The sequence below is a fragment of the Mustela nivalis genome, assembly GCF_964662115.1.
Source record: "Mustela nivalis genome assembly, chromosome: 12".
NCBI lineage: Eukaryota > Metazoa > Chordata > Mammalia > Carnivora > Mustelidae > Mustela > Mustela nivalis.
The window spans coordinates 42,881,541-42,902,928 of record NC_139031.1 but is presented as its reverse complement, the minus strand read 5'-3'; the positions used below and the strand labels follow the sequence as shown (position 1 = coordinate 42,902,928).

Sequence of the window (21,388 nt, the reverse complement as noted above, 5' to 3'; positions counted from 1 at the left end):
GATCACTCTACTACATTCTCTGAGGACATAGGAACCTTGAAATGACTACTATATACCATATGAAGGAAGGGGTGAATCATCCAAAACTCCAGATTCCTTGATCTTTTCCTTCTTCAGTGTCAATGATTTTTACTCCACAGCATTACAGCAAACCACTGCTTGGCCACCCTATGGACCTTGTTATACAATTTGCAACTGCTCCAACTCTGCAATCCTACATTTAAATTTTTCATTCTCTGACCACAAGTCCCCTCCCTCTATCTCTTTCACTCTCAGGTGAAAGATCCCCATTAATTTTGTTTTCTATTTGTTCAGCTACTTTCCAACATTACTTCCTTTTTCTTCCTGAGTAAATACTAGCCACTAAGTAGGTTGCACTCTAGGGTGAAAATTTAAGAAAGCACTCATGTTCAGGGTCATGCAAGGGCATGGTATATATAATGAGTATGATGCATTACTTTAATTTCTCGCTATTACACTGAACTTTCTTGAATCCTTGCCCTTCCTTCCACAAGCCTTCCAAAACCAGTCGTTGATCCAAACAGTCATTCAATGTCTCTCCCATGCAACTGAGTATGACTGAGCAAGTGACATACCACTGCAGATGAGGGACAATACAAATTACTGATCCTCACTCTAGGTCAGCCTTCAACTCTAGTAGCAACCCTTTTGCACATCTGTAGATGACTGCTTTCTCTCTTCCCTGCAGCAGTATGGCAGACATTGTTAGTTGTCAATTTCATTAATACACATTTTCTGCTTTAGTCACAGCATCTCAATTTATTTCAAGCAGAAATATGCCCAGCTAAAAGACAACTACATTTCACCCATGGGAAGCCAAAATGGTATAATCTGAAGTTGGGTAGGTGTTCTAGTAAAGTTCCTTAAAAGCAAAACTGATGACAGAGAGAAGCTGTAGGCAACCTCTGTGCTCTTTTTTACCCTTTTCCCTCTCAACTCCCTGCTTTCTGCCTGGAACAGGCATCTTGAAACGGTTGCCAATTCGAAGATGGAAACCATTGCTAAGCATGGCAGAGCAGAAAGAAAGGAGACTGGGTTCTTTGTGACAGCAATGAGCTTCCAGACCAGCGCTGGATGGATGGCATATATTCAGATTTCTCCATGTGAAAGAAAAACTTTTATCCAGTGTCAGGCACTACTATTTCTGCTCATACACAATTTCTATCTAGTAATACAAACAGTCATTCCAAATTTTTCAGGGCTCCCTGTAAGTTTTATTCCCGCCCTCCACTGAAAAAAATCAAGGTCATCAGATGCTAAAGCACTGAATCCCTGCCTTCGGGACTTCATTTCCCTCTTATCTCAGTAAATTTACCAGGCTTAGCGAACCTTGCCTTGTGCTTCCTAACATCCCTTCTCTCTCCACTATAGGGAACATCTCCCCCTCTGTCCATTCTGGCCATAAAGATACCGAAATCTCTACCTTTAACAAACAAAACAACTTCACAATCGTCCTTCCAACCCCACGACTCCCGGTAACTACTCTCCTAGAAGACTTTCCTTTCTCCCACGTGCAAAGAAAGCGGAGTCCGTGTGTGCCAGCTTCTCCCTCAACCTGCCCACCTACCAGCTCACTGACGACTTCTCCAGGCCCCCTGTCCCTCACTCTCCCAACCAATGGCGCCTTAACTGCCAGGTTCTGCTCCCCTGGTTTTTACTCGCCTCAGCGGGAAGCAGGCTGGAGCGCCCCTCCTTTGTGAAACTCCTGCACCGACCAGGCTGGCTTCCTCCTTCCCCTCTCCTTCTCCTCCGTCAGCTCCTCTTCCTGTGTCTGGGGCGTTAGGCCCGAGGGACACCAGGAGCTCAGAGGAGGTGCCCGAAGCTGTCCTAACTGAACACACTCAAATGGAAGGGACATTCTGGGAGAGCGAGGGAGACAGGGACTGATCCGTCCTCTGGAGGCACCGACACTTGGGTGTGCACGCACTGAAGCTCACATGGTGCAGAAAGCTCCCCGCGAGTTTCCTCAGGTGCCTTCAGTCAAGGCAGCCTGGGGGGCGGGCCTCGTCCAGAGCGCATGCGCGGGCCATCTGCGCTAGAGCTGCACCTGCGCAACAGGCAGCACGTGCCAACCAGGGTATGTAAGGGCGGGAGCCAGGACACCGGGTGCCAGAGACTCTGCAGGTCACGGAGGTAGGTTTGGAGCAGATGGGTGTGGTGGGTTGCGGATCCCGGGGGAGCGGAGTAGACTGGATTGTGGGACCGGGGCTGGGCGGGGTGGGGGGCGGGGGTGAGCCGTGGGTAAGGAGACCCTGGGCTCGGGGATGGGCTCCTCCAGACTGGGGAGGAGGTGGTGTGGGGTAGGCATGCTGGCGGTGAGGCCAAAGACCAGTACTCGCAGGCCGGGTCCAAGCCACTGCCCCGGGTGGAGCTCCTGGGGTGCCCCTGGCGCTCGGCACAGTTTCCCTCTTTGCCTCCCAGGCCTCAGTCTAATTTTGGTGTTGCTGCTGCTCTGGGAACTGAGGTGTTCTGGTAAGATGCGGCCCCGCCCGTGGGCAGCACTGCTCAGGTCCTCAGTGCAGTGCAGCCCTGTGTCCCCCATCCCAGGCGAGTGGGAAGAGATGGGGAGGACCCTGCCACCCAGGCTTGGGGGTTCGGAAAGGGAAGTAGGATGATTTCTCCCTTCACGGCAGTATACAGCACTGAGCGCCACTGCCCTTTCCTAAATACGAACACCTGTTTTTCAGCCTAGAAAATGAACTCCCCTTCAGAAAACAATGCACATTTTGAGGGCGGTAACGCCAGACCGTTTTTTTATGTGCATGCCGTGGGCCAGCAGACTTACCCGAGTCCTTGGTACCAGAATCCCAGCTATAATCCGTTCTGTGTTCCTGGGGCAGGTAAGAAATTCAATAAGTTCAGTGGGGTTAGGGACCCTCCCCCTCAAGCAATGCCCAAGAGTTTCTAATACCTTAAAATCTATGACTTCCCTTCCCTCACTCTGTCCTGACACAGATATTATGGCAGCACACAGGGGCAGTGTTTGAAGTTCACATTAATAGATAAAATTTGAATTCTATATGCCAGTTATTCTGCCAAATACTGGAAGTAGGTTCTCTCATTTGACCTCAACAGCCCCATGAGCTAGGTATTATTGCTATTTATGCTTTACAAACCGGGGAACAGAGGCTCAGAGCCCCCGACTTGCTCAGAGTTACACAGGAGTCAAAACAAAATTCTATTATTATGAGACCAGTCTTACAGAGGCACCTTAGAGCTCCTAGTCCCTATAAGTTTTTCAACAAGGCCTAAAGATTCTTAAAGCTCTCCTGGTGAGGTCAAAAAAGTACTTTAGGAGAAGAATGATGAGGTTTAAGTGTTTGGGAGGTAGAAATCTAGGATTTCGTACATTATGGATGGGAGGGGGTTTAAGCAGGGCAGAAGGATCCATGGAATGATTCTCCCTTCTCATGCCTCCAGCGGCAAAGATAATGTTAAATCTATTCTTCAGGGCGCCTGGGTGGCTCAGTGGGTTAAGCCGCTGCCTTCGGCTCAGGTCATGATCTCAGGGTCCTGGGATCGAGTCCCGCATCGGGCTCTCTGCTTGGCAGGGAGCCTGCTTCCCTCTCTCTCTCTCTCTGCCTGCCTCTCAGTCTACTTGTGATTTCTCTCTGTTAAATAAATAAATAAATAAATAATCTTTAAAAAAAAAAAATCTATTCTTCAGTGTACCCTGCTTTAGATAAAGCATGTTGTGTACTGTATGCAACTGTTTTCCAAGGAGAAAACTAGGTATGATAAGGACAGATTTTTAGTCCATCAATCACTGATCCCACCTAAGTAGTAGAATCTTTAGTCCAAGGAGCTCCTAGTGGAAACCATTTTAAAATTGCAGTCTGAGGAATAAGGAATTTTGCCAGCATATGACCTATGGACTTCAGCTCCTCATTGTGTCTCCAACAAGACTGCCTACCTGACCTATTTTGAACTTGTACCACCACGTGGTCTAGTTCTTAAAGAAATTTTTATATATAAACATTCCATTAGCTTTTTCTGGTGATCCCTAATTAATACAGATGTTGAAATGTGATTTTGGAATAGTCCAGATGAAGGAATTGTCTGAGGAAGATTCTTGAGGTCAGAGGATGGAAAATTCCTGAGAGAAAGAAATGCATATTGTATCTTGAACTTTAATTAAAAGGCTGAGATTCTGTACTTGTGCACTTTTTTTCATGCAATTCCCCTTAAGGTTTACCATATTTGTCCTGAGAGTTGTGGTTTAGGAGAATTAGAGTGATAAGTACTGGGAGTAGGAATCCCATCTGTGTTGTTTGTTTGCTTGTTTGTTTTAATTGCAACCTAACTCAGATATTTTAGTGGGGAAAAAAAAAAGTTCATATGACTTACTGTTTTGTGCAACCAAGAATTCCAAGAAAAGCCATTTCAGGCTAGCTAAATAGGGACTCCAAGGATGTAATCCGTATTAGAATCTATATTCCTTTATTTCTAATTTTGTTTTTTTTCCTAGGTTTTGACTTTCTCTGTATTCTCATTCTCAACCATTTCAAAGTGACAAAGATAGTTACAGAATTTGTGGGCCTGTAATGATTTTCTGGCTAAGGATCCCAGAGAAGAGCCTTCCCTTCCAGTAGTTTCAAAAAGAGTTCCAAAACTGACTCCTGGTGGTTTGGCTTTGCCACATGTTATCCTTGTTGTACTTACCACCCAGAAGATGAACTAGTCTCCTTGATTAGTCTAGGTTATATGCCCCATGTTGAAGGTGGTATGAGCCTGTTAGATTCCATTTGGGCAGAGGTCCTTTTTGAAGGACCTATTGCCAAGAGAAGAATGGATGCCAGTACAGAAAGATGTTGATTGAAGATAATTTACACCATTTTTGGATAGAGTTAAGTAGGAAATGAGAGGAATATATTAGAATTTGTTAAATAGCTTGATGAAATTGTATATTAAACAGCATGTCGGGGCGCCTGGGTGGCTCAGTGGTTTAAGCCGCTGCCTTCGGCTCAGGTCATGATCTCAGGGTGCTGGGATCGAGTCCCGCATCGGGCTCTCTGCTCAGCGGGGAGCCTGCTTCCCTCTGTCTCTCTCTGTCTGCCTCTCCATCTACTTGTGATTTCTCTCTGTCAAATAAATAAATAAATAAAATCTTAAAAAAAAAAAAATAAACAGCATGTCCATCATAGCCAAGGTTGTAAAGATGTTCCTTGAGGGAATATAACATGAGTTCAGTTGAACAAGTGGACTCAAAAGCATTCTGGATGTACTAACCTAAAGGGAAGGGATTATTGTGGTTTATTTTGTACCTAGTCATTCTGACTAGGAATTATTCAGAATGAGAGGTGTAATTATTTTATGAGTAACAGAACATCTCTTCAATTGAAACTGGCTTAAATCATTTTTTTACTTGAAAAACTAACCAAATGCATGGGCTAACAATTAAAATAGTATATAAACAAGGAATGAAGTCTTTACCCCCTAATCCCTTTTCCCAGTCTCCCAGTATCCTCCCTGAGTCAGAAAATGTTGCCAGTGATTTGGGTATCTTTCTGATATATTCTATGCATATTCAAGGATCTCTACCTGTATTTAGTAGGCTTTTTAAAAAAAAATTTTATTGACTTATTGACATATAATGTATTATGTTTCAGGGGGTACGGGTCTGTGAATCATCAGGCTTACACAATTCATAGCACTCACCATAGCACATACCCTCCCCAATGCCCTTCACCCAGCCACCCTATCCTTCTCCCCTCCTCCCCTCCAGCAAACCTCAGTTTGTTTCCTGAGATTAAGAATCTCTTATGGTCTGTATCCCTCCCTGTCCCATCTTGTTTCATTTTTTCCCCTGCCTTTCTCCTAGGACCAGCTCTGCCTCTCAAATTCCTCCTATCAGAAAGATCATATGACAATTGTCTTTCTGTGATTGACTTATTTTGGTTAGCATAATACCCTCTAGTTCCATCCACATTGTTGCAAATGGCGAAATTTCGAAATTTCAGGTCTTTGATGGCTGCAAAGTATGAGAGAGAGAGAGAGAGAGTGAGTGTGTGTATACACACACACACCACACCTTCTTTATCCATTCATCTGTTGATGGACATCTAGGCTCTTTCCATAGTTTGACTATTGTGGACATTGCTGCTATAAACATTGAGGTGAATGTGCCTCTTCAGATCATTACATTTGTATCTTTAGGGTAAATACCCAGTAGTGCAATTGCTGGGTCGTAGGGTACTACTATTTTCAACTTTTTGAGGAACCTCCATACTCTTTTTTTTTTTTTTTTTTAAAGATTTTACTTCTTTATTTGACAAAGATTACAAGTAGGCAGAGAGGCAGGCAGAGGCAGAGAGAGAGGGTAGCAGGCTACCCGCTGAGCAGAGAGCCAGATGCAGGGCTCTATCCCAGAACCCCGGGATCATGACCGGAGCCGAAGACAGGCTTTAACCCACTGAGCCACCCAGGTGCCCCACTATTTCCTTTGCTGAGCAAAAGCTTTCAATCTTGTTGAAGTCCTAATAGTTGATTTTTGCCCTTGCTTCCCTTGCCTCTGGTGATATTTTTAGGAAGAAGTTGCTGTAACTGGGGTCAAAGAGCTTGCTGTCTGTGGTCTCAAGGATTTTGATGGATTCCTGTCTCACATTGAGCTCTTTCATCCATTTTAAGTCTATTTTGTGTGTGGTGCGAGGAAATGGTCCAGTTTCATTCTTCTGCACGTGTCCAATTTTCCCAACACCATTTGTTGAAGAGGCTGTATGTTTTTCCATCGGACATTCTTTCCTGCTTTGTTGAAGATTAGTTAATCATAGAGTTGAGGGTCCATTTCTGGGCTCTCTATTCTGTTCCATTGATCTATGTGTCTGTTGTTGTGTCAGTACCATACTGTCTTGATGATGACAGCTTTGTAATAGAGCTTGAAGTCTGGAATTGTGATGCCGCCAACTTTGGTTTTCTCTTTCAATAGCTTCTTTTTTTTTTTTTTTTTTAAAGCTTTCATTTATTTAATTGACAGAGAGAGAGTGCACAAGCGGGGGGAGCGGGAGAAGGAGAAGCAGGCTCCTCACCGAACAGGGAGCCCAGTGCGGGGGTCAGTTCTAGGACCCCAGGATCACGACCTGAGCTGAAGGCAGATACTTAACCAACTGAGTCACCCAGTCCCCCTAGGAGGCTTCATTTTTTAGAGCAACTTTTGGTGCACAGCAAAGTGGAGCAGAAGGCAGAAAGATTTCCCATATGCCCTCCATTGTGCATAACCTTTCCCATTATCAACATCCCTCACCAGCGTGATATTTGTTATAATCAGTGAACCTAAAATGGTACATTTCACCCTCAGTTTATGTTAGGATGTGTTCTTAGAGCTGCATGTTCTGTGGTTTTGGATAAATACATCATGAAAGATAGCCACCATTATGATACTGAATTGAATAGTTTCACTGCTCTAAAAATTCTTTGCCTATTCATGCCTCCATTCTTCCTAACCCCTGGCAACCACTTATCTTTTTACTGGCTCCATAGCATTGCCTATTCCAGAAAGTTGTATCATTGGAATCATATAGTATGTAGTTTTCTCATATTGGCTTTTTCTACATAGTACTACCCATTTTAAGTTTCCTTATATCTTTTTGTTACTTGATAACTCATTTGTTTTTACTGCTGAATCATATTGCATTATCTGAATTATGACATCTGTACATCCATTTATCTACTGAAGGATATCTTGGTTTTTCCCAAGTTTTGGAATATGTTTAGTTTTGCAAGAAATTGCCAAACTTTCTTCCTTTCACACTATTTTAAAGCATTTACATCTGTACCATCTTGCATTTCCACTAGCAATCAGAGTTCCTGTTGCTGCACATACTCGTCAGTACTGGGTATTACCAGTGTTTAAGACTTCAGCCATTCTAGTACTTGTACAGTATCTCATTGCTCTAATTTGCATTTCCCTGATGAAATATTATGTGGAGCATGTTTTCATGTTTATTTGGCAATGTTTCTTTTCTTTTTTTTTTTATTTTAAGATTTTTATTTATTTATTTGACTGACAGAGATCACAAGTAGGTGGAGAGGCAGGCAGAGAGAGAGAGAGAGGAGGAAGGAGGCTCCCCACTGAGCAGAAAGGCCGATGTGGGGCTCGATCCCAGGACCCTGGGATTAAAGGCAGAGGCTTTAACCCACTGAACCACCCAGGCACCCCTGTCTATTTTCTTTGATGAGATTATCTGTTAAGGTCTGTAGCCTCTTTTAAAATCAGGTTATTTTCTTAATATTTTAAGGGTTCTTTATATATTTTGGGTAATAGTCCTTTATGAGGCATGTATTTATAAATATTTTCTCCCGGTCTGTGACTTTTCATTCAGTTGACAGTATCAGTATATTTTGAAGAGTTCTTAATTTTACTGATAGCTTATCAAGTTCTTTCTTGCATGGATCATGTATGTCACTGGTATTTTGCCTAAGAAGTCATCACCATACCCAAGAACATCTAGGTGTTTTCTCTGGTGTTAACTTCTTGTTCTTACAGTTTCTGTGTTTTACATGGAGGTCTGTGGTCCTTTCTGAGTTAATTTTTGTGAAGGATGTTTGTTGTGAGGTATGTGTCTAGGGTTGCATTTGCACGTATATGTCCAGTTCCAGGATGATTTGTTGAAAAAACTGTCATTGGTCCATTGTATTGTCTTTGCTCCTTTGTCAAATATTGGTTGATTATATTTATATGGGTCTGTGTGTAGGGTCTCTATTCTATCCTACATTGATCTATTTGTAATTTAAGTGTTTCATAGACTTCACCAGTGAGCCCTTCTGGGCCTGGTGCTTTCTGTTCTGGATGGTTATCAGTTAGGTGATTCATTTCTTTAATATATAAAAATCTGTGCAGATGTCCATTTCTACTGGTCTGAGTCTGTCCAACTTTATCTTTCAAGGAATTGGCCCATTTTTTATAGGTTTGGAAAGTTGTGACAATAGAGTTCATAGTATTCTTTCCATCTTTTTTAAAATATGATTTTTATTTTAAGATTATTTATTTATTTATTTGACAGACAGAGATCACGAGTAGGCAGAGAGGCAGGCAGAGCCAGGGAGGGGGGGTGGGAAGCAGGCTACCTGCTGAGCAGAGAGCCCAATGCGGGGCTTGATCCCAGGACACTGGGATCATGACCTGAGTCAGAGGCAGAGGCTGTAACCTAGAGCAACCCAGGTGCCCCATCTTTTTTACTGTCTGTGGGATCTGTAGTGATGTACCCTCTTTCATTTCTGATATTAGTCATTTGTGTCTTCATTGATTCAGTGTTATTTAGTAATGCATTTAATCTCAAAGTATTTGGGGGATTTTACAGCTATCTTTGTTTTCTATACTCAGTTGTAGGCTAAGAACAGACACTATATGATTAATGTACTTTTTAATCTGTGTAAGTGTTTTGGTGCATGTTCCATATGGGTATGAGCTGTGTATTCTGCTTGATGAAGTAGTCTGTGGATGTCAGTTATTTCTAGATGGTTAAAGGTGCTGTTTAGATCAATTGTCCTTAGTGATTTTTTTTTTTTTTTTTACCCACTGCATCTGCCATTTTTTTGTTTACTATTAGCACAGAACATCTTTCTCCATGCATTTACTTTTCATCCTTGTCTTTATGTTGAAAGTGAATTTTTTTGCAGACTACACAGGTTTTGGCTTTTAGTATACCTTGTAATGTTTTCTTGATTGCCAGGCATTTTGTGCTGGATAAAAAGTACTGCTTTAAATAGGCCTTTAGTAACATGTTAAGTTGGGGAGGTGGGTCAGGAATCATAGTCCTATGGTTACTGAAGAACTGTAGTTTTAGGTCTCGGTCTTTTAGTGAGATGGTGCCTTTGAACTCTGAACCATACATGTTCTTCACCTTCCTCTTCCCATTGGATAGGGAAGGGTTGTTAGGGTGGGTTTGAGATAAGTATTTGCCTACCCCCTTATCAGTTAGGCTCTGGTTAACTAGCTTGTCCTGAGGTCCAGTGTTGGTAGGAATAGAGTTTTCCTTTATATGTCACCATTGTTTCTCTTCCCCACTTTTCCTGTGGGATTTCTTTCCTAGATTTACTGTAAGAAACTGGTTGAGCTACTGCAGATAAAACTCAAAACAAGGAAGGGGGTGAGGGTTCATTACGAAAGGGTCCCCTTGAAGTTTTTTTAACTCTGATTTGTTCATTCTGAGCCTTTAATTTGTTGATAACAGTTCAGGTTTCTCTATCCTACTACTAGTTCCCATGGACTTTTTACCTCTTGGGTTTGTGCCCCTGTAAGTTGTGCTTGTCTGCATTCACATATCTCTCCAACATTGGGGATAGCACTTTGTTCTGTAACCTACTGCTGTGTAGAATATGGGAAGAATTCTTGATTTTTCAATTGAGCTTTTAACTTTGTTCAGAGTAAGTGACTTCCAAACTTCTTACATATTCTTCTTACGTACAACCAGAAATTATACCAGCTTTCTTTTTTTTTTTTTTTTAAAGACTTTATTTATTTATTTATTTATTTGACAGAGAGAGACACAGCAAGAGAGGGAACACAAGCAGGAGGAGTGGGAGAGGGAGAAGCAGGCTTCCCACTGAGCAGGGAGCCTGATGTGGGGTTCGATCCCAGGACCCTGGGATCATGACTTGAGCCAAAGGCAGAGCCACCCAGATGCCCCATCTACCAGCTTTTAACATTAATTAGGCATGCAGTACACATACTTGTACAATTGAAATAGAGGGCCAAATACATGCTTTTATAAATAGGCTGATTTTGAATCAATATTAAATTCTTTTTGCTGCCTCAGTACCCTCCTTTGTATTAACAAGATGAATTAGTTTTCTTTTGCCATTGGCCAGCATTTCCCCATTAACCCAACCACCCAGCCCCTGGTAACCACTAACTTTCTGAGTTCATCTTCTCTGGATTGTACATAGAAGTGAGATGATATGGCATTTGTCTTTCTCTATCCAATTTTTCTTAGGAAAATGCCCTCAAGGTCCATCTATTGTCACTAATGGTGAGATTTCCATTTAAAAAACAAAAGGTTTTAGCAGTGGAAGAAGTAGGAAAGGAGGAGTTCTCTGAAAAGTGAAGAGAAGTTAGCCTGTGGGGGAACCCACATGTGGCTAGAGCACATAGGCTTAGTGGAAGAATTAGATGATAGATTGACAAATCAGATAATGAGGGCTTTTAAGAAATCCTAAGGAATGTGGTCATTGTTCCTCATTTCCCGACTAGCAGTGACAATACTTCAAATTACTTCAAATATTGTCTCTCAAGTGAGGGGTCATACCTCTGGGAGTACCTGGCTGGCTTAGTTGGGAGAGGACCTGACTTTTGATCTTGGGGTTATGAGTTTGAGCCCCACACTGGATATAGAGATTACTTAAAAAAAAAAAAAATAGAGGAAGGAAATAAAAGATATAAATATAGATAATTTTGGAACTAGTTTGGATTACAGACCTGTGAATGTCAGGGAGATGGGTAAAGGAAGTTCCTAGTAGTAGTTACTGAAGTAAAAACATGGAGATGACTTCAAGTCCTGGTCATGGTAGCAGAAGAGGGAAGGTATTACAAAGAGTAGCCATAGATTTTGCTGATTAGTGAGGGACAAAGTAACAACTCTAACACCTATGTTTATGCAATGAGTAGCTGAATAGGGTCCTGGGAGAGGTGCTAGTGGCAGGGACCTGCATTAAGGTATTTTGGTCCATTGTATGATATAGTACAACATGTATGGTAGGATGTTCTCTGGCTCATGAACTTCATTATGTTGGCTTATAACCTCTGTAGGCCATGGCGAAGTCAAGCTGAGACTCATCTACTTCCTTTCGATAAAGAAAGAAATCCATATACTTTTATGTATAAGTAGATTAGGCCAGGACCAAGAGGCATTTTGATGCAGCCTTAAACTATAAAATTGAGTTGATTAGATCAACCTTCATATTGAGTAAATTACCTGATGAACACTGATCTGAATATAATTAATGCTTTTATATACTAAGTAGAAGTTTTATCTTAAATTAATTTGTCACTTATATATATCTGTCTCGCAAAATCAAATGCCATTCCTAACATGAATTTGTATGACAGAAATGTGTCTAGCATTATTGGCACCATTGCCCTGTTTACTTCTGAAGACTGGAAAACAGGGGAAGATGGGTCTGTGAATGAGTAGTGCTGAATAAAAAGGTTTAGAAAGGCCTGTACATACAAAGAACTTTTGTTCTTCCTTGCTGTATACGGGCTGACATAATTATTCTTTCCCCAGCCACAATAATCCTAAATTACCCTTACTGGGTGCTAGGTCTCTCTGAAAAAGAGTCACTACTAAGTAGGGGTGATTCATAATACACTGATTATTTGATGGCCTGGCGACCAACCCATTGGAACAGATGCCTGCTCTCGTGGTGAAGGAAGGTTCTGGAGGCCCCACGGTTCTGGTCACTGTCCTTTCCCTTGTCGAATCCTGAGGATATTCAGGGAGAAGTGGGGGCCAGTAGCTACCAACTGGCGTTGAAAACACTGCATATTTGACCAACTGGTGTGGTCAGCTGGCTGCGTCCTGGCTTAATGTTGTGACTGGCTACAGGAGACCGAGTGGCTAACTACTGTGTTCTCACCCTAGGTTTCAGAAATGGAAGTCTGTATTTCCCATATTCAGTGATACTCAGTGAGTCTCCTGGCTTCCTCATCCCTCAGTCTCCATTGCCCACTGCCCTTAACCGAAGACCTATGTTTTGTAACACAGCACAGTTCCAGCAGTGTAGTGGCTATGGAAAGAAAACGAAGACGAAAGAGACTCAGACTGAACCTCATCAGGCTGAAAACAAGACTCAGAAACAAGACACCCACTCAGAAGGTGATATGGTGACCAGTATCCCAACTTCTAATAGTGACACAGAAACTGAAAACATTCCTCAAGCAACAGATGGGGTTTTGTCTTCTGTTGCCCAGAAGCAGCAGCTACCTGGTGAGAGCCCTTCTCCTAACACTGTATATAGAGCATCACCTCAAGTAAACTATGCGTCTGAGAAAGGGAAAATGGGGCTAGAACAACACAAAGGATCCCCTGTAACACAGTTCTGGAAGACTTTGAAGGAAACTATCCATTTGTATGACCTGGCTTATGGTAAAGCCATGCCAGACATCATGGTGCAGCACGGTGGGATTTCACAGAGTTCTTGGGAGAATAGAAGTGTACTTCATAACCATCACGAGGGTGCAGATGGCATTTTGTGTAAAGACAAAGAAAGCACTCTGTGGTCGGAACAGTGTCATTGTGTAAGACGTGATGAGGTGGTGAAATCAGGTTCCATTGTGGACATGAACTTGGATAAAGAAAAAGGCTATGCAGCTGTTCTCCAATTCCTGTCCTCTCTAGATGAAGCAAAAGACAGAGGTGAAATCCAGGATACTCTGAATTCCAATCTGTGCCAGTCTTCTGGAGATGGCGATAAGCTCCAGCAGGAAAGGCCAGTCTGCTCCAGCAATAAAGCCATTGAGGACCTGAGCCTAGAGTCCAAAATCTGGAGTCCCATTCACTTTGGGGAAAGCATGCTAGACAACAGTAGTGGGGGCCATGGCTTCCCTGTGAAAGTGGGCAAAGGTGAAGTTGTAGAGAGCAACAGCTACCCTGAGAATTATGTCCTCCCCCCTACCTCCCTCGCCCAGTTCAGCCATGTCGATGAAGGCATTCAGTGTGATGTGAGCCAGTGGCAGGATGCAGAGCATGAGAAATCTCCTGAGCCCTCATCAGAGAGCAGAAAGGCAACAGAAGAATTCAGATGTGGAGAACTGGAAGAGGTGGTAGAGTGGAACAGCTGCTCAAAGCATGTGTCTAGCTCTGCCTGTTTGGCCCAGATGAATAGCAGGCCGGTAGATGAAGGGATTCAGTGTGATAGGAGCTGGTGGCAGGATGCACAGCTGGAGAGATCCCTTGAGCAAATGCCTTCCAACGATGAAGAGTCATTTCCAGATTGCAAGACTAAGGGATCACGGAGAAGGACCATCAGGAATGGGAGACTGAACACAGATGAAGAAGAAATGACCATGAATGATGAGATTGAGGAGGAGGATCATGAGAACTTCAAGAAGTGTGCAAAGATTAAAAAAACTGTGAAAGGCAGGAAGCAGAAGTCCCTGAGAAACTTCTCAAGTGGGAACACAGTCTATTTATTGAAGAAAAATGGTGCCTTGAACACTGTACTTCCCAATGATTCAGAAGACTGTGATTTGGAAGAGGAAGCTGAAGATGAAATGTATCAGATAGAATGCCTCTTGGAAGAAGTTAGTCCACTGGGCTGTGTGATGTCTTCCAAAGGGAAGATTTATGGCGAGGTTGGCAGGATCATCAGGATGCCAGCTGAGTGCTCTCTCCCTCGCCAGCTTATTGTGTGGTGCACCAGAAAAAAGTACAGGTTAAAGCTTGGGGAATACGAGAGCATCCCTGTGGTGTGCAAAGTAACAGGACAGGATGGCAGGTTCCGAGGAGAACGTACCATGGCTGTACAGGAGTGATTAGAGTCCAAGAGAGTCTCTCCCAAGACCTGGGAATGTAAGTGACTAATGGACTCATTCCATGGTTGTCTGTGGTGGTTCCCCACTGGGTCCTGGATGCAAAGGCAGCCATAGATCAACAGTATTTCTTAATTTTGGAAGTATGTTCTTAAACAGCTATAGGTGCCCATGTTTATAGGATTGGGAGAAATTCCAGGTTTGAGGTCTTGCATTCTAGGAAACTAATGTAATTTGAACAAAGGGCTGTAGGAGTTGATGGAAAGCTGGGTGGTGGTAAAGGACAGGAGGGTTGTTAGAGAAAAGTCAGGGACATAGAGCTAGGTGGAGTTGCTGAGAAAGGGCATTCCATGTGAAGTCAGTGAATTTTGATACAAATTTGGGGGCTGTGGTTTGGAGTAAGAATGGAGACAGTAGCATGAGCTTGATTGGGCAGCCAGGAGAGGTCAAGTGTGTTCCAGGGATTGAGCCTGAGAAGAGCCAGCCAGAAGGGAGGCCTGTGATGAGTTGGGCAAGTGGGTCTAAACAGACTGGGCTAAATAGTAGAAATTTTCCTTTTGAGATTTTTGTCCTGTAGGCAGTAAGGAGGTGCCCAAAGCAAATTGAATAGAGAAGGGACAGGAAGAAATGTGCTCTAGGCCTCTTCAGCTGGCAGTAATAGTGGAAGAGATATTTGAAGCATGTCCATTTGGCTGAAACCCCTTTATAAAGTCAGTTTAACTGAACATTGGAAGGCAGCTGTGCTTACCACTCTACCACCAACACTTAACTGAACATTGGATATAAAGGGTCCTAACTCACATGGGAGTAAAAGATAACATTTCAGAGAATCCATTAACAAAACTGGTTCTTTAAGAAAAAAGGGTACCTGGGTGGCTCAGTCAGTTAAGCCTCTGCCTTTGGTTCAGGACATGATCTCAGGGTCCTGGGATCAAGCCCCTCAGCAGGAAGCCTGCTTCTCCCTCTCCTTCTGCCTGTTGCACTGCCTGCTTGTGCTCTCTATCTCTTGTCAATAGGGGAAAAAAAAAAAAAAAGGCTGGGGTTTGAACTTGTATCTAGAAAAAAATGATAACATCCATAGACAAGGAAGCTTGGGAAAGGAAGTTGTCTTGCTTTACTGTGTGGCTGTCAGTGGGAGGACTGGACTAGCAGATCATACATACCTGGTTGAAGCTTGAGTTTGGATCACCCTATGTTTAGGGAGAGGGCTCCAAGCAGTGGGAAGGGCCCAAAGTAGAGTCTGGGGGATGATTATACCTGGGGAGGAAAAATGAAATGAGGCAGGTAAGTGACAAATGGGATGCATAAGAGCCCCCGGGGAAATTTAATTAAGTTCCAGTCTTAATTTCTAAACCAAAACACTGTCCATCTTACCTTTAGTCTTCTCAAAGTCTTGTTTGCCTCTGCTTTCATTTCCCATCAGTGTGTAGGAATCCGTTTTTTCCATCTTATCACAGCCCTGTGAAGAAGATAACTTTAATTTACTCTTGGTTACACAGTTAAGATGGTAATTTTCAGGCCCAGTTGTCTAGATTGTGTCCATTATTTTGATTTTTTTTTTTTTTTTTCTGTCAAGGACTACAGAATGATACAGAATAGTATCTTGAACAAAAGATTTTTTTCAAGAAGGGTGTGGTTCTCCCCCCCCCCCCCGGCTTTGGTTTTTTAAGTAACTTAGATTTTTAATGTATGAATCATTTCTTACTTCAGGTAACTGTGAGAGATGGAAAACCGAGGTACCTTACAAAGTTTCAAACAGATTTGAGTCAGATGCTGTAATGTTTAGGAAACAGCAGGTACAGACAGGAAATAGACAGTTGGTATCTGTTCTGTACCTAATTTGGGTGTCTCATGATTGGCTTTTAGGGCTTTGTTTGGGGTTTCCTACTCAGTGCGTGTTCTGCCCTGCAAAACTAACACTGCTGGTGGGCAGTGAAAAATGGCAGCATTCTGACTGGGTAACAGACCGGTAGACCTATAGATCCTTCCTTATAAGTAGATTGGAGCCAAAGCCTTTCAGTTCCATGGAATGTCATTGTTATGCTGATTTTCCACGTTTAATTCCCAGGGGTGTTAGTGGTAGTCTATTGTGGGTTATATGGGATTTTCTAAGTTATCCCAGTGGTTTATCAAAGTGTCCCAGTTTAGAGCTTGGAGAGCTGGGTACTTGAAGTTCAGGGTCTCTCTTAAGGGGTTACTGGCAAGACAGGCTTCTCTTCACACTGAGTCTTGATATCCCTGCCACACTTTCAACCCCTAGGCCTAGGGTGTCAGGGAGCACATGGTTACTGGCCCTTTCAAGGCCATTCCTACGCTACAGGGGTCATAAGAAAAGACTAATACTCATGCTCAGGCAAAATGTTAACACCTTTAACCTTATCGTAAAGATGAACACTAAAGATATTAGTAATGACTCTCTGTATATCTCGAGTTTGTTATACAGCTAATTTAAAGAAATCTTTTATTCTGTTATTTCATAGGAAACAAATTGCTGTGTTCCAGCTACATAGAAGAGCTAAATAGTACATCATCATGATGGCCTAGAACACAGGATTATCCCTTGATTTGAACTAAGAAAGCAATTATACCAACATAAAGAAAATGTGACATTATAAAGCCTTTGGAATTAAAAGAACTAAAACAACAAATAAATTGAATTGCATGTGTGTTTGATTCTCAAGCATTTTCTTCCCCTCTCCAAATGGCCACATCATTGGTAACACCACCGGTAGAGTTGGGTTATTCATGAATACTTCTGCCAGATCTATTACTGTCTTGTTACCTCCAGGGACCTTTAAAATGGGGAAGAGGATGGTGAGTTGAGGGCAGAATAAAGAGATGAAGGATGCCCCAAAACAGGAACTATCCTGATGATAGAGACAGCAGCTTATTTATTTTTTACAAATGGAAACCAGGCTTATAGTAGCGCCACTGATCAGTATGTCCGTTGGTGAGTTGTAGTATATGTTACTTACTCCCAGTGTACACTCAGAGAAACAAGGCAAACAAGAGAGCTCCTTACACTCAGAAACTACAACCTATTTGGTCAATTTGTGGAACCAGGCTTTTCCCAATAAATGGTACAGGTTAAGGCTGTGACTAAGTGCCAAAATGTTTATATGTGGATGAATACTGTCCTTAAGGGTATTTGGAAGAACAGGGCACATGTAAAAAGGCTAGAGTTGCTTCCTGGAAGGGCTTTCTGGGTGATGGTATGAATAATATTTTGATACCTATGGATGAGTTCACTCAGTGTTGCCTCTGAGTTGCCCAGTGATGAGTTAACTATATTTGTTTACTCTATTTTTATATTTTTAACTGCATTTTAACTACCTGTGGTAACAAAGTTAACTCTCAAGATGCATTAACTAGATGGTACAAAGTGATAGCATTGCATGTTTTCACTGAGATGCAAAAAGGCAAGCAAAATATAGTATGGTTTCTAAAGCTGGTCTTCTGATAAGCTTTTGTGACTTATCTCCCTCCTAACCCCTACCTAAAAGATTGGGGAGATATTCTAGGAAAATATCTGTGATGCCTATCCCCACCCATGGCTGGAGTATGGGACTCTCCTGTGTGTGTTTTAGTAACACCTGCATTTTCACTTTCATAGCCCATGATATGACATGACAGAGTTACAACATTTTCATCCTTGAGACCATGTATTCTTTAGGTAGCTCCATGGAATAGTTTGTATAGAGCTTAGCACATCATATGCACTCAAATATTTGTGAATGAATGGCTTAGTGTCAATTTGGATGAACAGTTTTGGCCTTGTCACTGTTCCATCATTCCAAGCCCAGAACATAATCAAAATGGGAAAGCTGAGTTAGGAATGCATTAGCTGGAGTAACTGAACAATAAGGAAGACTTGAGTCCATATAATCCAACTTTCTTGCTTATCTGGGAACCAGGAAGGCATCCACTAACTCTCCACCAACAATCCTGATTAATTCAAATTCCAACAATCTAATTAATTTGCTTATAAATGCTCATAAGAAGATTAAAGAGTGTGGTTTTCATTAACGTGTTAATACGAGTTGAACCTGATTGCTTTTTTGACCTCTGCAAAATGAGTTACAAGTGCTTTGGGTGAACTAACTGAAGGCACTTAAACGGACCATAACTGGGACTCTCTGGCTACTGGGAAGATGGTAATGCTGGTATATGGAAGAGCAAGCACAAAAAGAGGACGGGTCCAATGAACACTGTGCCTGCTTTATAATCCTTCCCAAAGTCTTCCCTTTATTCTAGAGGCTAAAAGAGAAGGGAAGCATAAGTCCAAACAAAGGGTACATCCTGACAACACCTTCCCTTTCATTTTCCCAAGCAGTTACTGTACCTCCTGGCACAATGAATTCCTTAGGGTCAGACTCTCACCTGAAGATGTGTGTGCAGAAAATTTAGTGGGGAGTGTTATGGGGAATAAAATCTCTGAAGGGGCAAAGAAAGCCTGATTAAGCATAGGGAAGAAGTATGGATGTGATGCAGTAACAACAGTCTTTAGCCAAAGTTCCACTGGGAGCTCCTGAGCTGCAATGATCCTGCAGGGTTGTCTCAACTGGGGTAAGAGGCCACACCATACAGCCCTGCACCCTTTGAAAAGGTCAACTGTGTATTATAATCTAATCATGGGGGTAAAATCCATTATAGTAACATTTCTACAGATTTGGGCAAAAAATTTTGGAGGCTATTTTATAATTCTGCCTACCACAACCGCAATGACAGGTTGATAGATACCTTGGTAGAAGGAGGTCTGTTGACTTCTCTTTCTTTCCTAAATAGGACTGGAGAGTACTGAGTCTGAAAGGAGAGGATTTTATTTTATTTTATTTATTTTTTTTTTTTAAAGATTTTATTTATTATTTATTTGACAGAGAGAGATCACAAGTAGGCAGAGAGGCAGGCAGAGAGAGAGAGGAGGAAGCAGGCTCCCTGCTGAGCAGAGAGCCCGATGCGGGACTCGATCCCAGGACCCTGAGATCATGACCTGAGCCGAAGGCAGCGGCTTAACCCACTGAGCCACCCAGGCGCCCAGGAGAGGATTTTAGAATGAAGAACTTTGATCAGCTTGATAGGCTCAGCAGTCTGGGAGTTGGAGCAGAGGAAAAAGAGATTAGGTTGAGGTTCTTCTGGGTAAACTGGGCAAAAAGACTACAGGTCGAAGGATATGACAGACTGAAGTAAAGGACCATGGAACCTAGGCCAGAAACAGTAGACAGAGAAACCTGGAGTGAGAGAGAAGAGACAGGAATTAACTTGCAAGGGTTGCACTAGATGGCAAGATATCTTTCCTTCTTTCTTTCTCTTTCTCTCTTTCTTTCAAGGATTTTATTTATTTATTTGAGACAGTGAAAGAGAGCATGAGTGGAGAGGGAGAAGCAGGCTGCCTGCTAAGCAGGGGACTAATAAGGGAATCAATCGCAGGACCCTGAGATCATGACCTGAGCCGGAGGCAGACACTTAATGGACTGAGCCACCCAGGGGCGCCACAAGATTTCAATTAAAGCAGGAAGTGGAGGAAGACTTCAGGAAGAAGTTTACACTGAAAAAAATTAAATTAAAAACAACAAAAACAATAGCAATAACAACAACAAACCAGGAAGAGATTTAACATTTAGAGCAGTGGTTCTCTAAGTCTGGCCTCCAGACCAACAGTGTCAGCATCATTTGGGCATTTGTCACAACTGCAAATTGTCCAGTCCACTCCAGACCTAGTAATCAGAAATTCTAAAATTCTAGGAGTTAAGACACAGGAATCTGTTTTAACAACCCCCCAGGTGATTTTGCTGCACCATAAGTTTGAGAATCAGCTATATTATTCTCCTGTATTGCCATTGAGTATGTTTATGATGAATGGGTTTCCTGCAGGAGGAAGAAAATTCCTGAAATGAGAATTTCCTGCTGCATGTTGAACTAGGATGCCAAGGGTAGGTGTAAGACATGGCTGAATTTACTAGCCTTATAATTTTCAGTATTGACAGATCCTGGCCATTCCAATCTGGGCCAATTGTGTTACTGAGATAAATTTTCTAAGGCCAAAACTAGAAGCACTAACTGCAGAAAGCTGGAGAAAGAGTCAACCTGGCCTGCATTATGTATACTTTAAAGAGAGGGGTGGGACGCCTAGGTGGCTCAGTCCATTAAGCGTCAGCCTGTCATGATCCCAGGGTCCTAAGATGGGCCCCAACGTGGGCCTCCCTACTTAGCCTGCTCTTCCTTGCCCTCTGCCCCTCCCCCACTCATGTGCACACACGCCCACTATCGAATAAATAAAATCTTTAAAAAATTTAAAAAGTTAAAATTAAAAAAAGAGGGGGAATCCCCAGGGAAAGTGGCATAAAGTAGGAATAAGGTGTTCCTGGGACCCAGAATGATGAAAGCAGCAACAGACGATGGTGAGGGAAGGACACTTGCTCAGGAGCAAGATCTGGCTCTGCTTTGGCTTGGCAAAGAACAGACACCCTCCCCGGGCTGCAGGCCTACCCAACCTACTGAGCTGTCTCAGCTGCAGTGCAGTCAAAGGGACAAGTTCCCAGGTGGGCTGTGCTTAGCCAACGGAATGAAGATGTATATGGGGATGTGTGTAGCTGACCCAGTATAATAATCTCCATACCATTATAATTTTTCTGAATCTATTATTATGGAAATAATAATAGTCATGGGAAAATAGCAATAAGATGTAAGCAAGTTAAATACATGATTTTTCAATGTTATTACAGTGTATCTCACTATTAAAAAATCTCAAGCAATCATGCCAGGGGTTTATGAACAGGGTTCTTTTGAGTGCAGGAAGGCCCAAGGGACGCCTGGGTGGCTCAGTTGGTTGAGTGCAGGAAGGCCCAATATGCTTTATATTGTTCAGCTAAAAAATGAAAAAGAAATGGTGCAGACAAATGT

The 21,388-nt window shown here is 42.6% G+C and overlaps 2 protein-coding genes across 3 annotated transcripts in view; one reads left to right on the top strand and one right to left on the bottom strand.

Moving 5' to 3' along the window:
• KBTBD2 (kelch repeat and BTB domain containing 2) overlaps positions 1-15,741 on the bottom strand; it is a 52,671-nt gene extending 36,930 nt beyond the window's left edge. The window contains exon 1 of the mRNA XM_082691768.1: positions 15,652-15,741. The gene's annotated coding sequence lies outside the window, so the exon portion shown is untranslated. The remainder of the gene's footprint in view (positions 1-15,651) is intronic.
• Positions 1,380-19,216, top strand: LOC309844663 (uncharacterized protein). 2 transcript variants are annotated; one of them, XM_082691762.1, is made up of 4 exons: positions 1,380-2,154; positions 2,709-2,861; positions 12,600-14,528; positions 16,969-19,216. In XM_082691762.1, exons 2-3 carry the CDS (start codon positions 2,717-2,719, stop codon positions 14,489-14,491), a joined length of 2,037 nt encoding a protein of 678 aa, XP_082547888.1. In that variant the 5' UTR covers positions 1,380-2,154; positions 2,709-2,716; the 3' UTR covers positions 14,492-14,528; positions 16,969-19,216. The 2 variants fall into 2 exon arrangements, with proteins under 2 accessions (XP_082547888.1, XP_082547889.1); XM_082691763.1 differs by lacking the exon at positions 16,969-19,216 and having other exon boundaries at positions 1,903-2,154; positions 12,600-15,350.
• Positions 19,217-21,388: the final 2,172 nt, after the last annotated feature.

What these genes read in the sequence shown, in the direction of transcription:
- LOC309844663 (XM_082691762.1), top strand. Translation starts at nt 2,717, where the DNA reads ATGAACTCCCCTTCAGAAAACAATGCACATTTTGAGGGCGGTAACGCC. An exon ending in GTTCTGTGTTCCTGGGGCAG is followed by an intron (nt 2,862 to 12,599) that starts GTAAGAAATTCA and finishes TTCTCACCCTAG; the next exon opens with GTTTCAGAAATGGAAGTCTG.